The 10,928-nt window shown below is 41.7% G+C and overlaps 1 protein-coding gene across 5 annotated transcripts; it reads right to left on the bottom strand.

Moving 5' to 3' along the window:
• Positions 1 to 2,092: 2,092 nt before the first annotated feature.
• On the bottom strand, positions 2,093 to 10,648 carry LOC123449193 (bZIP transcription factor 1-A-like). Of its 5 annotated transcripts, XM_045126318.1 has the most exons (16): positions 10,433 to 10,643; positions 8,564 to 8,622; positions 8,280 to 8,343; positions 7,165 to 7,261; positions 7,036 to 7,095; positions 6,850 to 6,954; positions 6,465 to 6,548; positions 6,327 to 6,386; positions 5,928 to 6,097; positions 5,806 to 5,857; positions 5,054 to 5,096; positions 4,610 to 4,872; positions 4,437 to 4,514; positions 2,744 to 2,869; positions 2,575 to 2,660; positions 2,425 to 2,492 (listed from the first exon to the last, which is right to left on the bottom strand). In XM_045126318.1, the coding sequence occupies exons 4-15, from the start codon at positions 7,219 to 7,221 to the stop codon at positions 2,613 to 2,615; spliced, it is 1,146 nt and encodes a 381-aa protein (XP_044982253.1). In that variant the 5' UTR covers positions 7,222 to 7,261; positions 8,280 to 8,343; positions 8,564 to 8,622; positions 10,433 to 10,643; the 3' UTR covers positions 2,425 to 2,492; positions 2,575 to 2,612. The 5 variants fall into 5 exon arrangements, 3 of the variants coding, with proteins under 3 accessions (XP_044982253.1, XP_044982252.1, XP_044982254.1); XR_006631966.1 differs by lacking the exon at positions 8,280 to 8,343 and adding an exon at positions 2,093 to 2,400 and having other exon boundaries at positions 2,431 to 2,492; positions 7,036 to 7,261; positions 10,433 to 10,648; XM_045126317.1 differs by lacking the exon at positions 8,280 to 8,343.
• Between the last annotated feature and the right edge of the window lie 280 nt (positions 10,649 to 10,928).

The raw sequence follows: 10,928 nt of genomic DNA, 5'->3' as shown, positions 1-10,928 counted from the left end.
ACAACACAACACAACACAACACAACACAACACACAGGATGGGATGGGATGAGGTGAGGTGAGGTGAGATGAGACTGGGCAATGGGCAATGGGCATACTGATACATGCACACACGCGCTTCTGGCTTTCCTTTCTACCGCTTTCCTTTGTACCATGACCATCAGTGGCCACTAGCGCCACCACCACACCACACCACACCATCCCAGAAAAAGCAGCGGGAAAGCGGCCCACGATTGCTAGACAATTGAGACTGGGGCTGCCCTTGCTCCCGCTCCTGCTCCTGCTCCTCCTCTCCTCTGCTCGTTCGTTGCTGGTCTAGGCCATGCTGGCGCTTGTTTATTCCTAGGGTTAAGTGTGCTCCATCTACCCATCCATCCAGTACCGTACATGATAATTATAATTATGTACTGTACTACATATAGAGTAGTGTACTATTGGATGAAGGAAAAAAGAGGTGAAGCAAAATAGCAAGTGAAAAATATACGAAGATAGGGGTTGAAGAAAAGGATGATGATGCGCGTGCCGTGTGTGTGCAAGGTAGCATGAAGTGGTTGCAGGGGACCAGAGGGGCGGCATGATACTCTGGTCAGGGGTGAGTCAGGATTGTGCCCTTTTTTCCGTTGCGCGTTGCGGTGAACGTGAAGCTGGCTGGGCTCGGCTCTCGTTGCGCAGCATGCCGATGCCGATGCCGATGCCGATGCCTGCCTCCGGCTGACCGAATTTACTACTACTCGCCGTGTGTACTTGCTTGGGTTTGTTTGGGTGGTGGCCGGTGTACTTTCGTTCGTTCATTCATTCATTTGTTTGTTTGTTTGTTTATTTTGTGTGTGTCATCGACGCGGCGCCCAATGGGATGGGAGGGAGGTAGGGCATGGTCATGAGCAGTGCGTGAGTTGTTTTTCTTGTCAGAAAGCAGTTTGAGTGTGGCTTTTGCGTTGCCTCTGCACAACATGCCTGCCTGCAAGTTAACTCTGCTCCTCCCACTGCCTGCCCTCTGTCCTTTGCTCTGCTCTTCTCTGATGGATCCCATGCACTGCCACTGCCACTGCCATCTCCTCTCGATGGTTGGAAGGGGGACAGCCCAGCCCAGTGAAAGCTCCTCCTCCTCCTCCTCCTCCTCCTCCTCATCCTTGTGACAAGACTTATTTCTTTGCAACCATCCCACAATGCGAGATCTGAGTTTCTTGCAGCTTTTCTCGTGGAGAACCGCGGAAGAAAATGAAGGTAGAGATCTGAGATTTACGCCGGCAACAAGTGCGTGTCATGGTATGCAGCAGCAGCATTGCACTTGCAGTGAGGCACACGAGATGATGCCCGAGTCAATCAATTGCAGTTGGAAGGAAGAAAAAAAACGACCATCCACTTTATCTCTTCTTTTGTTGGGGAAACAAAATGGTCACAAGCGATGAGTTGAACGAGCAAGGACCACCTCTTCACTTTCTTTTGACGAGTCCTCCCCCGGCTGCTCCATATATGCTTGTGGCGTTGGCCACGATGATCTCATTCCGTTTGGTCAGCACAAACGCACGACATCCAAATGCTCTACCAGCTCACACAACAGCATGGAAAAGGAACCAAAAGCGTGCCATGCCCATCCTCCCACGTGATTGACTAAAGTGCTGGATTGGTCACAAAGGAAATCAAAAGGCAGCTGCCACAACCTTTTTTCTCATTCATGTTTGAACAGGATGAGGGATCATGGATGCCCTTTTGTTTCAACTAGACTTTATACTAGGGTAAAAAGAAGAGAATGTATGCCGCCCAAGTGTTGTCTTGGAGACCAAAAAAAAGACAGAAAGAAAAAGGAGTGGATCGACCAAAGCTACGGTTGCGCGGTCAGCGTATACGTATCTCCCAGTCGGTTTAAGATTGGTCCAAAAATGACCGCTAATGTTTCACATGAAATTGCAGACTGTAGATGAGAATTATGTATCGGAAACTGCCCACATGCGCTAATATCTGACATAAATTTGCAAGCTGTAGATTGGAATTATGTAGTTGAAACTATCATTTTCACAAACCGACATTAATGGTACACGCAGAATTCCTGTAACAACATCCTTCAGAGGCATGATGCAAGCAGAAGTGCATAATTCCTTCAAACACCACTCATCACTCAGTCTCAGTGCAGTATACACATTGGTAAGTTACTCTGAATGTTTATAAATCACAACTATAACAAGCATCAGTTCAGCTCTACAACAAGCATCTTATAAGCTAATCCCGCAAAGTCTCAAACATAACTTGGGGATCTTCACATACTGCTAAGGTAGCATCTCACACAAAAGCAGGGAAAAAAGAGACACCATAGCGCACGGCGGCTGCCACGTCCGGAAGAAGAAGAATCTGTAAACCATCATGTTGAATCCTATGATACAATCCTATCATCTCAGCCAAAAATCTAATTGCACACATGCTACTTTCCAAAAATCTAATTGCACACATGAACACCTCCTAATTATCTCCCCGACCTATCATGTCACTCCAATTTATCTGAAAAAAAGGCAATGCAATATTTAGCTTTCGTGCTCTGTAATGGCAGTGGCAGCTAGTACCAAGAAATTTTATGCCTTACATCAGCAGTCAGAAAGTGAGGCCGCGGCCTTCACTGCTTCACAAGTTTCCATTTGGTTTCTCACTATCAACCGCTTTAAGCTTTTCCTGCAATCATTATGAACGCTTCACGCATATAATAACCATCAGCTTTGAGGATCTACACAATAAGAACAGAAGGCAAAACTCACATGTAAAGATGTATTTTCTGAGGTCAAGCTATCACACTTCTCCTGAAGCTGTTTCAATTCTTCCTTAAGTGAACTGTTCTCCTGCTTCAGCAAATCAGCTCGACTGGCTACTTCCTCCCATTCAGCCTATAGTATAACACCATTTATAAGGCAACATATATAATACATCACAAGTAAAGGCGTCCTTTGGCATAAAGGAAAAATGTATACATTTTGGAGGATTCAATCCCCATAGGAAAAATTCTATGGTGCCGTTTGGAACAAACGAATAGCTAGCTCATCATGATTTCCCTGAGGAATGGCCTATTCCATAGGAATTCGGAGGAAGATTAACACTACGTCTTACCTCATGTTTTTCTCTCTTTTTGTGTCTAGAATTCCTGCATTCTTCGCGCCTATATTTTTGAAGTTTTTTCCCGTGTGCACGCCTACAACAAATATTCCCATGGTTTTTTCCTATTCATGTGTTTGTAAACTTATTGTATTCCAAATATGCCACTTTCCAAACACCCAGCCATGGCATAATTTGGTGTACAGCAGTTTCCAATACCCTTAGCAGGAAAAGTAGATATGGTTGGTAACTTGGTACGCTAGCGGAGTGAAAGTTCTCAATAAGCTAAAACAACCAACTATGAACGAATCATGTAGGTATCAGAGTTAGGGAATAACCAAATAAATACATAGTCGACCTAAAGTTTTATCAGCAGGATATTCATCATGTTTTGATCTACACGCATGACTTCGGGAACAAATGTATGGTGAAAAGTTGAAGATGTGTCAAGAAATTCGCTTTTAGCCCTACGAAAATGTAGGTACCAGTTTTCATTAGTTAATCAAATGCGGTAATCCATATTGTCTCTATGATCCTGGTTCTGACAACCACATTTTTTCAGACCAATGTTTGCACATATATTTCTCAAAAAATCAATTTATGCCATCCATTAAAGATACTACAGAAAACACCATCGCTATTCTAGACTAATAGCAAAGTTTGCAGGCACACATGTATGCCGAAATGATCATGCATAATTAGAAATTATCCCCATGGAGTCAATTCAAACAAGCTCAGCCAATATCCCAACTCACCGCTGTTTATGCTAGATTTAGGTACACTTCACTAGTTTAAAACATCATACTGGCCAGGTGCGCTACAATAACTAGACACCAGGTCTTATAGTGGTGGTTTGCAGTTGCTGAACTATATTGCACTGAACTTATTTAAAAACCCATTGTGAAAAAATCCACGAGAGCGGGAAAGACTTGGCTAGCCAAATGGTAAAATAGGTAAATGCTGGCTATGCAAATGGGACTGTCATAATCTACCCACTGAAAAAAATAGTGCGCTATAGCATGCTGAGAATTGGCTCGCTAAATAAATCAGTGTACAATGGCTTGCAAATAGCATGCTAATAGCGCATTTTGAGGCCGTCCCTATTTTGTTGTAGCGCGCTATTTTTTTCCTTGAATCTACTGTTGTGCTAAATACAGTCTTAAGCATTCTATCTGAAGTCAATCCTGAGCTATCTCCTCATCTTATTGCAGTCTACAACTAGACAACCATCACCAACTGGTTCTTTGCTGCTACAATTTGGTCTCTCCTAGATAAGCTATTAACAGTCCAAACTACCCAGAAGATGCACGTGCCAACAAATAATACTGAACCATTCATGTGAATTATGCAAAAACAACAGACCTGCTTGCGCAATCTAGAGCGACGAGCTGATTCCCTGTTTGATTGCTTCCGTTTTTGTTTCTTCACTTCTCGTTCATCCTACATTAACAAAAAAAATCATACCTAAGGAAATAGAAGTACATGGCAGGGCCCTGGGAATAACCAGGAGAACTAAAGCCTAAATAGTAGCGGACCTGTATGACCGGATCACTGAGAACGATATCACGAGAATTTGATGAAGGAGCTGATGTCGGTGCAGCGACAGCTTTGCCATGCATAGGTACAGAAGTAGGAGCACCCCAGTAATCCATTCCCATGTTTACACCAGTTGCTTGGCCAGGCATGGGAGGGGGAACAGGCCAATATGGCATCATAGGGTTAAGCACAACTGGCCCAGAAGATACTTGTGTGGGCTCAACTGCCGTGCCCTGAGCAGTGACTCCTTTATTGCTAGCATCTGGCCAAAAGAAACAATCAGATTGTAGTTGTTTCCTAACACATGAGGAAAACTTGGCAACTTATATATGCATTTTATAAAAAGAATGATAGTACTTCCTCAATCCTTTTTCCCCCACTTCCCAATGAGGCACTGAATACCAATTTTTAAATATTACACTAGAGGGGATTTTAGGACCTACCATTAGCCGGACCATGCTCAGAACCATCCTTTGTCTGTGAACCCTGCAGGCAAAAATCATTCATTTATGTTGGTCTTAGGTAAGCATGACGACAGTAATACCAACCATACATGACAAGAAAGCATCTAGTTTGTCCATAGGCTAGCAGGATAACCATATGTTTCAAAAGACATGAACAACATTGGCAATGAAAAATCTTATACAACTACCAAAGATGCATGCATCATAAGGAGGATGACCCACAACTGATATTAACATGGAGTCGAATATAGCACGTGACATATGAAACTACTAATAATCAGCACATGCACATCAGTTAACAGGTGCTGGACATGGGTAACAATCAAGAATTCAATAGAAGGGCTACCATTCAATTCTTCAGGATTGTCACAAAAAATAGAGCTGGTAATCATTGGTCAGTATCCTCTTAACCAGGATTCGCGTTCCTGGATTTAGCAAAAGGCCTGCACCCGAACCAGAAGCAAAATCCAATTGATTCGGTCAGTTCCCCACTTCGCTATATAGAACGAGTGTGCAACACTACCGAATAGCACCTCTATATGTACTGGATCAGCGGTGCGGGAGTCATCTGGCAATAGTCAAAAATCGGAAAGTTTGGTGGTTTCTCATGCCAAACAAGACCTATAACTGGGGAACAGTGAAACAAAAAGTAGATTGTTTTGGAATCTGTACCAGATTACTAAGAGCTTAATGAAGATAAACGTAAAAAGGTAAATGATGAAATGACATACACTTTTAGAATTTGTACTGCTTCCTCCAGAATAACTTCCGCTTCCACTCTCGCTGCATATCACAGTATTGAGGACTCGTCACTCATCCATTAAAAACACATGAACGGAATAAAAGGAATTACCTTTGTGAAGAACCTTCATTGGAGGATGACACTAAAGATTTTGGAGGTGGCGTTTTATCTTTTACTGTAACTACATCCAGACTACCTAAGCTTCCTTTGGATCTCTTCAGGGGTGTCTTCCGCTTATTTTTGTTTGACTTATCTGTCTCTGACCCTCCGGCACCAGATGTCTAATAATGATGAAACAGAATGGGAAATTTTAAAATATGAACCCCTATGCAGCACAATAATTGAATAGTGATAATCATTAAGTAACAAGTTTGACAGCAATGTATCCAGACCCAAAATATAAGGACACAACATAAAGACTCTTACGAATAAAATTCCTACAAGTATCAGGTGAAATTGTTCTTTTGGTCTACCAAGCAATAGAGCAGCTAAAAGATGTCAATAACTTACAGGAGTTTGAACTGTCCCATTTGGTGCTTGAACAGGATATGGGCTGTATGGGTGTGAGCCCTGATGTGTAAACATTTAGAGCCATACAGAAGCATGATAAAATTATACAGACAAGTAAAATAAAAGAGAGTGGACTACCGGTGGCATAGGTGCCTGCTGATATGGTGTGCCTTGAGCATACATCGTTGCGTATGGTGGCGGCGTCCCGTAAGGAGGCATCATCTGCCAGCGGATGAATTCAAATTACATGTTAAAATACTAAATCCCCAAGACTTTCAGAGGTTGCACTAGCTAATAATGTCCTTCATAAATATTAGCAAACCCTATGACCGAAGGTTAAAGGATCTGCCTAACTCGCACATCCATGGAGAAGTTCATCTCACCAACAGTCATGATAGTGCTTGCACTAGTTAACTAACATAATTCTTGAAGAACATATTAAGTGATAGTAGCCAGCCAGTCATTGATTACAACATTATGTCGAAATAACAGTAATTAAACACTACAAATATAGATAATGTACCTGTGGACCCCACATATATGGATGCCCCTGAGGACTTGGAGCCACCGTTGAATGAAAATAAGCCGGTGGGGTCATTTGAGCCGTGCCAGGGACATTATAGTATGCCTAAAGATGTATGCTACTTGTTATAATAATAAAGATACTAGATCATTAGAAAGGAACGCAGGATAGTCCAATTATATGAACCTGAAACTGGGACCAGTCAGGATATGCTGTAGGAGGATTAGTAGGTGTACTCTGTTCATTCTGAAACAAGTAAAACAAGGTAAGACAGTGACAATACTTACTCACGCAGTTCAGTTTGTTCACACAGACCTGTACTGTCGACGATTTCTGGGATTTGGACCTCGTGGCCACATCTCCCTTTCCCATTATTATTTCCTCGCCTCTAGTCCTTTCTTCCTTTCACCTCCTAAGTTACAAAAAGCAACACGGGGTTTACCCTTTATAGCAAGACAAAACAACTTGGGTTGATGGCTATAGGCAACACATAATAAAGTCCATGAGAAATCAACAATTATTGAAATCAAGGACCTAGACTAACATTAAAATCATCTCCTGTCTGAGAAGAAGGAACAAGGGAGATTGACACTGTGCAGATAAGTACACTGGAAATATCTAGGTGCGACCTACAGAAGGTAAAAGCACCGTCAAGTGGAAAATTCCACACCCTATATACCAACCAAGGGGTCACATCCGGATAGTGCTGTTAGACACTCAAAAACTGTTTTAACTGGAAATGTACAATTTTACGAGAAAAGCATGTAACCTACATGGTTAGCGCTTTTCAATCAACTAAAAAAAGGACAGACCCAGTGCAATGTAGAGAGGCCACGCCAAGTGGCATCTGGGGAAGGATTATACAAGACAAGCCTTACCACTGCACAGTGCAATGCAGAGAGGCCGCGTCGAGCCCAGGACCCCTTGGCACAAGTGGGGATAACTTCATCACTGAACCAGGCCTGTCCTTTCTCTTTCAATCAACTATGGAAAACAATGGTTCTGAGAATCAACTCTAATGGGAAAAAATATGTGTACAATTAAAAATTCATTCTATTCTCTCCAATATTACTCAACATTAAAATATTGTATATTTTATCACCCCAAGTGAGCTTGTGAGATTTGGAACACCGAGAAAGGTCAGTTCTTCTTTTAAATTAGTAAACTTGACAAATACACACAGACAGCAGCAAAACCAACTTCCGTACTCAGACATATATATGCAGTGATTCACAGAACCAACTTTCGTTGCTTGATCTACATTGTGTACCTACCATACATCATTTAAGCGATCATGTTCACCAAAATTACTACAACTCTACTGCCACTATATATACCACGGAGGCAAGAGGCTTTGGGTGAATCATCAAAATCACATTCTGAGTAAAAACAAACAAAACACTCAAACAAAAATTCAGAAGTGTTCTTACATCACTCGCCTTAATGGCTTCATCTTCAATTATATCTTTCATGGCGCTTAAACCAGATCTACCTCTTGCCCGAGTGAAATTTAAAAGTATTAATTTAGGCAAACAAGGAGGCTAGATTATGGTGACACAAATATTTCAAAGAAGATAGAAATTTAGCATGCCAGAACATCGGATAACCCAAAAGTGGAACAGAACTATAAAAAGATAAACATATATGAAAGAAATCCATGAAGTAAAATGGCAAACATATAAAGGAAAGGTAGCGGCTTCCCACCCCCACGCACCTTTGTTCTTTTATGTGTCCTTCGTTTTGTAGATGGAGCAATGGAGTATCTAACCAGACCTGAACGCCACAAGGAATTTTCTTCTTTATTACAAAGAATATCATAGAATGTATTGATAACATTTGCTAAAAAAATCAGAAGGATAAAAACACTAATTATAACTTGCTAAAAATAAATAGTAACTATAATGTTCCAGACTAGCAATGCACGTGAAACAACTATATCCATAGCATTATTAAATTTATACCGCGAGTATCCAATAAGATAGCAGCATTACCACCATTAAGCGATTTGTCAACACAACTAGTTTCACAGGGTACATCATCAGTGTCTATAATGGGGGTACAAAACTATATTAGGGCCATCATGATGGTGAACTTTGAGAGCAAAAACTATTAGGCGGTGCAGTAATTTGCTCAATTGGGCTTCTGCTTACTCTTAAGTTGTCCTGGCAATGAGATATAGGCGTAATTGGTAGATGTTGATGGCAACTATTTAAGGCGACAACTTAGGGTGCCATCATCATCCAGCAGATCCATCCAGCTGCATTTAGCCTTTAGCATTATGGGATCCTATCATCATTCATCGGCTATTATTTTTTATTAGTTGTTGTAATTTTTGCCTCTCATAATTTTCATGTAAATTAAGGGAAGATGAAATGTTAAGATAGCCTTTGCCCAAAAGAATTTGCATGGCGTGGATAAGGGGTTGACTCGTGCAGCCAGCGTAGTCAGCAGCAGGGGCCTCGACAGCATCATGTTAACACATCGCAGAGCAGAGAAAGGTGAGGCTGTCAATCTACCAGAGATAGGTAAGGTACACAAATATGCTCTCTGTGCTAAAGAATCCAAGCACAACTCAACTACTCCATCAGCAAGTAGTAGACCACATCCGACCTGAAAACAAGTTCTCTCTGTGCTACTACCCACATTCCAAAATATAAGGTGTATTAGTTTTTCCAAAATTCAAACGTTCCTATGCTTGACCAAGTTTATAGCAAAATATATCAAAATCCACAATTATTAAATATAGATAATATAAAATATATTTGTTAGTTAATCTAATAATAATGATATGATATTATAGACATTGATATTTTCTCTATATAAATTTGGTCAAAGTTAGAGAAAAATGACTTTGTTTTTGACGCATGAAATTTGACTATTTGAAAAATGAATCGCCTTATATTTTGAAACAGGAGGGCTAGAAACAAAGAAGACTACTTCACTTTGATTGTTCCATAAAGGTCACAGCTTCCCACCAAATTCCTTAATTCTTTTGAAGTAATGAAGCCAACAGACTATTGTTCTTGAACCATACTCTGATGAGTAGACGATCCACAAAGCAACACAGAATACCAGACCAAGCAGCAACGGTGTTAAAGGTTTATTTTATTTTTGAATAGTTGCATTCCAAGACAGCTACCTGTTTCAAACAAGGCGAGTGAACCAACTGGTAGAAATAAAGGTATAGATATTTTTTAGGGAAAAAATAAAGATACAAGTTCGTTGTGACTAAGATTTAACGCACTCGGACCTGCTCGGGTATTCATCACATTACATGATTATTAAGTAGGCAATGGGCGACGTCGTGCCAAAGTGAGACGGGCACTAACAGCACTAAGTCATAAGCGTCAGAACAAAATTAACCAACGGGACAAACAAAAATCAAAGTCTACGGAGCACCGTGAGAATGGCAAATCCAGGGATCCTCGGGGGCAATTCCGCACGGCAACCCACGAAATTGCTCCCGAACATGACACAGATCCAAGTGGCACCCCTAGCTGGCCCCGAATTCAGGGGCGGGTTTGGATTCGATTGCCCACGGGCGAGAGAGAACGGAGCGAATCCGACAGGTCTAGGGCTTTACCAGCAGAATGAATCGGCGCGGGCGGATCTCCACTCCGCGCCGGGCCGGTGGAAGGGGGCAGAGGAATTTCGTCGAGGCGGCGAGCTTGCGCCGGCGGCAGGAGGCCGTGGAATTGGGAATTCTGGGTGGAGGCGTGGCGCGTGTATGGGAGATGGGAAGAGAAAATGGTCTGAACGCACTCCAATCGCAACGTCGGACAGACAAACAGGAGAGGGGGGCGCATAAAAAGAGGAATCGAGTGGCCAAGCGTGGTGTTTTACTGCTTGTCCAATTCCTTTCCTTTTTTTTCTTGTCCTGAGTAATGGCTAACCTTTTTAAGATTTTTTTTCTGAAAAGAAGACAGGCCAGTCGTCAGATTGTAAACAAACTTGATTGTATAAATATTGTCCGTACTTAGGGTGTGGGTTTGTACAAAATTCCATTTATAAGCCCAGACTCAAGAAAAAATCAAAATAAATATGCAAGATTTAAAAAAAATAATCTTTTATATGATAGA

Source organism: Hordeum vulgare, chromosome 4H (assembly GCF_904849725.1).
Source record: "Hordeum vulgare subsp. vulgare chromosome 4H, MorexV3_pseudomolecules_assembly, whole genome shotgun sequence".
NCBI lineage: Eukaryota > Viridiplantae > Streptophyta > Magnoliopsida > Poales > Poaceae > Hordeum > Hordeum vulgare.
Note: the sequence above shows the minus strand (reverse complement) of the source record. Positions and strands in the feature narration are given on the sequence as shown.

Excerpts from the sequence above, each read along its gene's own strand:
- LOC123449193 (XM_045126318.1), bottom strand. The coding sequence starts at position 7,221 with ATGGGAAAGGGAGATGTGGCCACGAGGTCCAAATCCCAGAAATCGTCG. Across the intron at positions 5,097-5,805 it reads GCAGTACAAATTCTAAAAGT|GGTTCACAGACAAAGGATGG; the intron begins GTATGTCATTTC and ends TTTTGCCTGCAG. Across the intron at positions 2,661-2,743 it reads CAGAAAATACATCTTTACAT|GAAAAGCTTAAAGCGGTTGA; the intron begins GTGAGTTTTGCC and ends TAATGATTGCAG.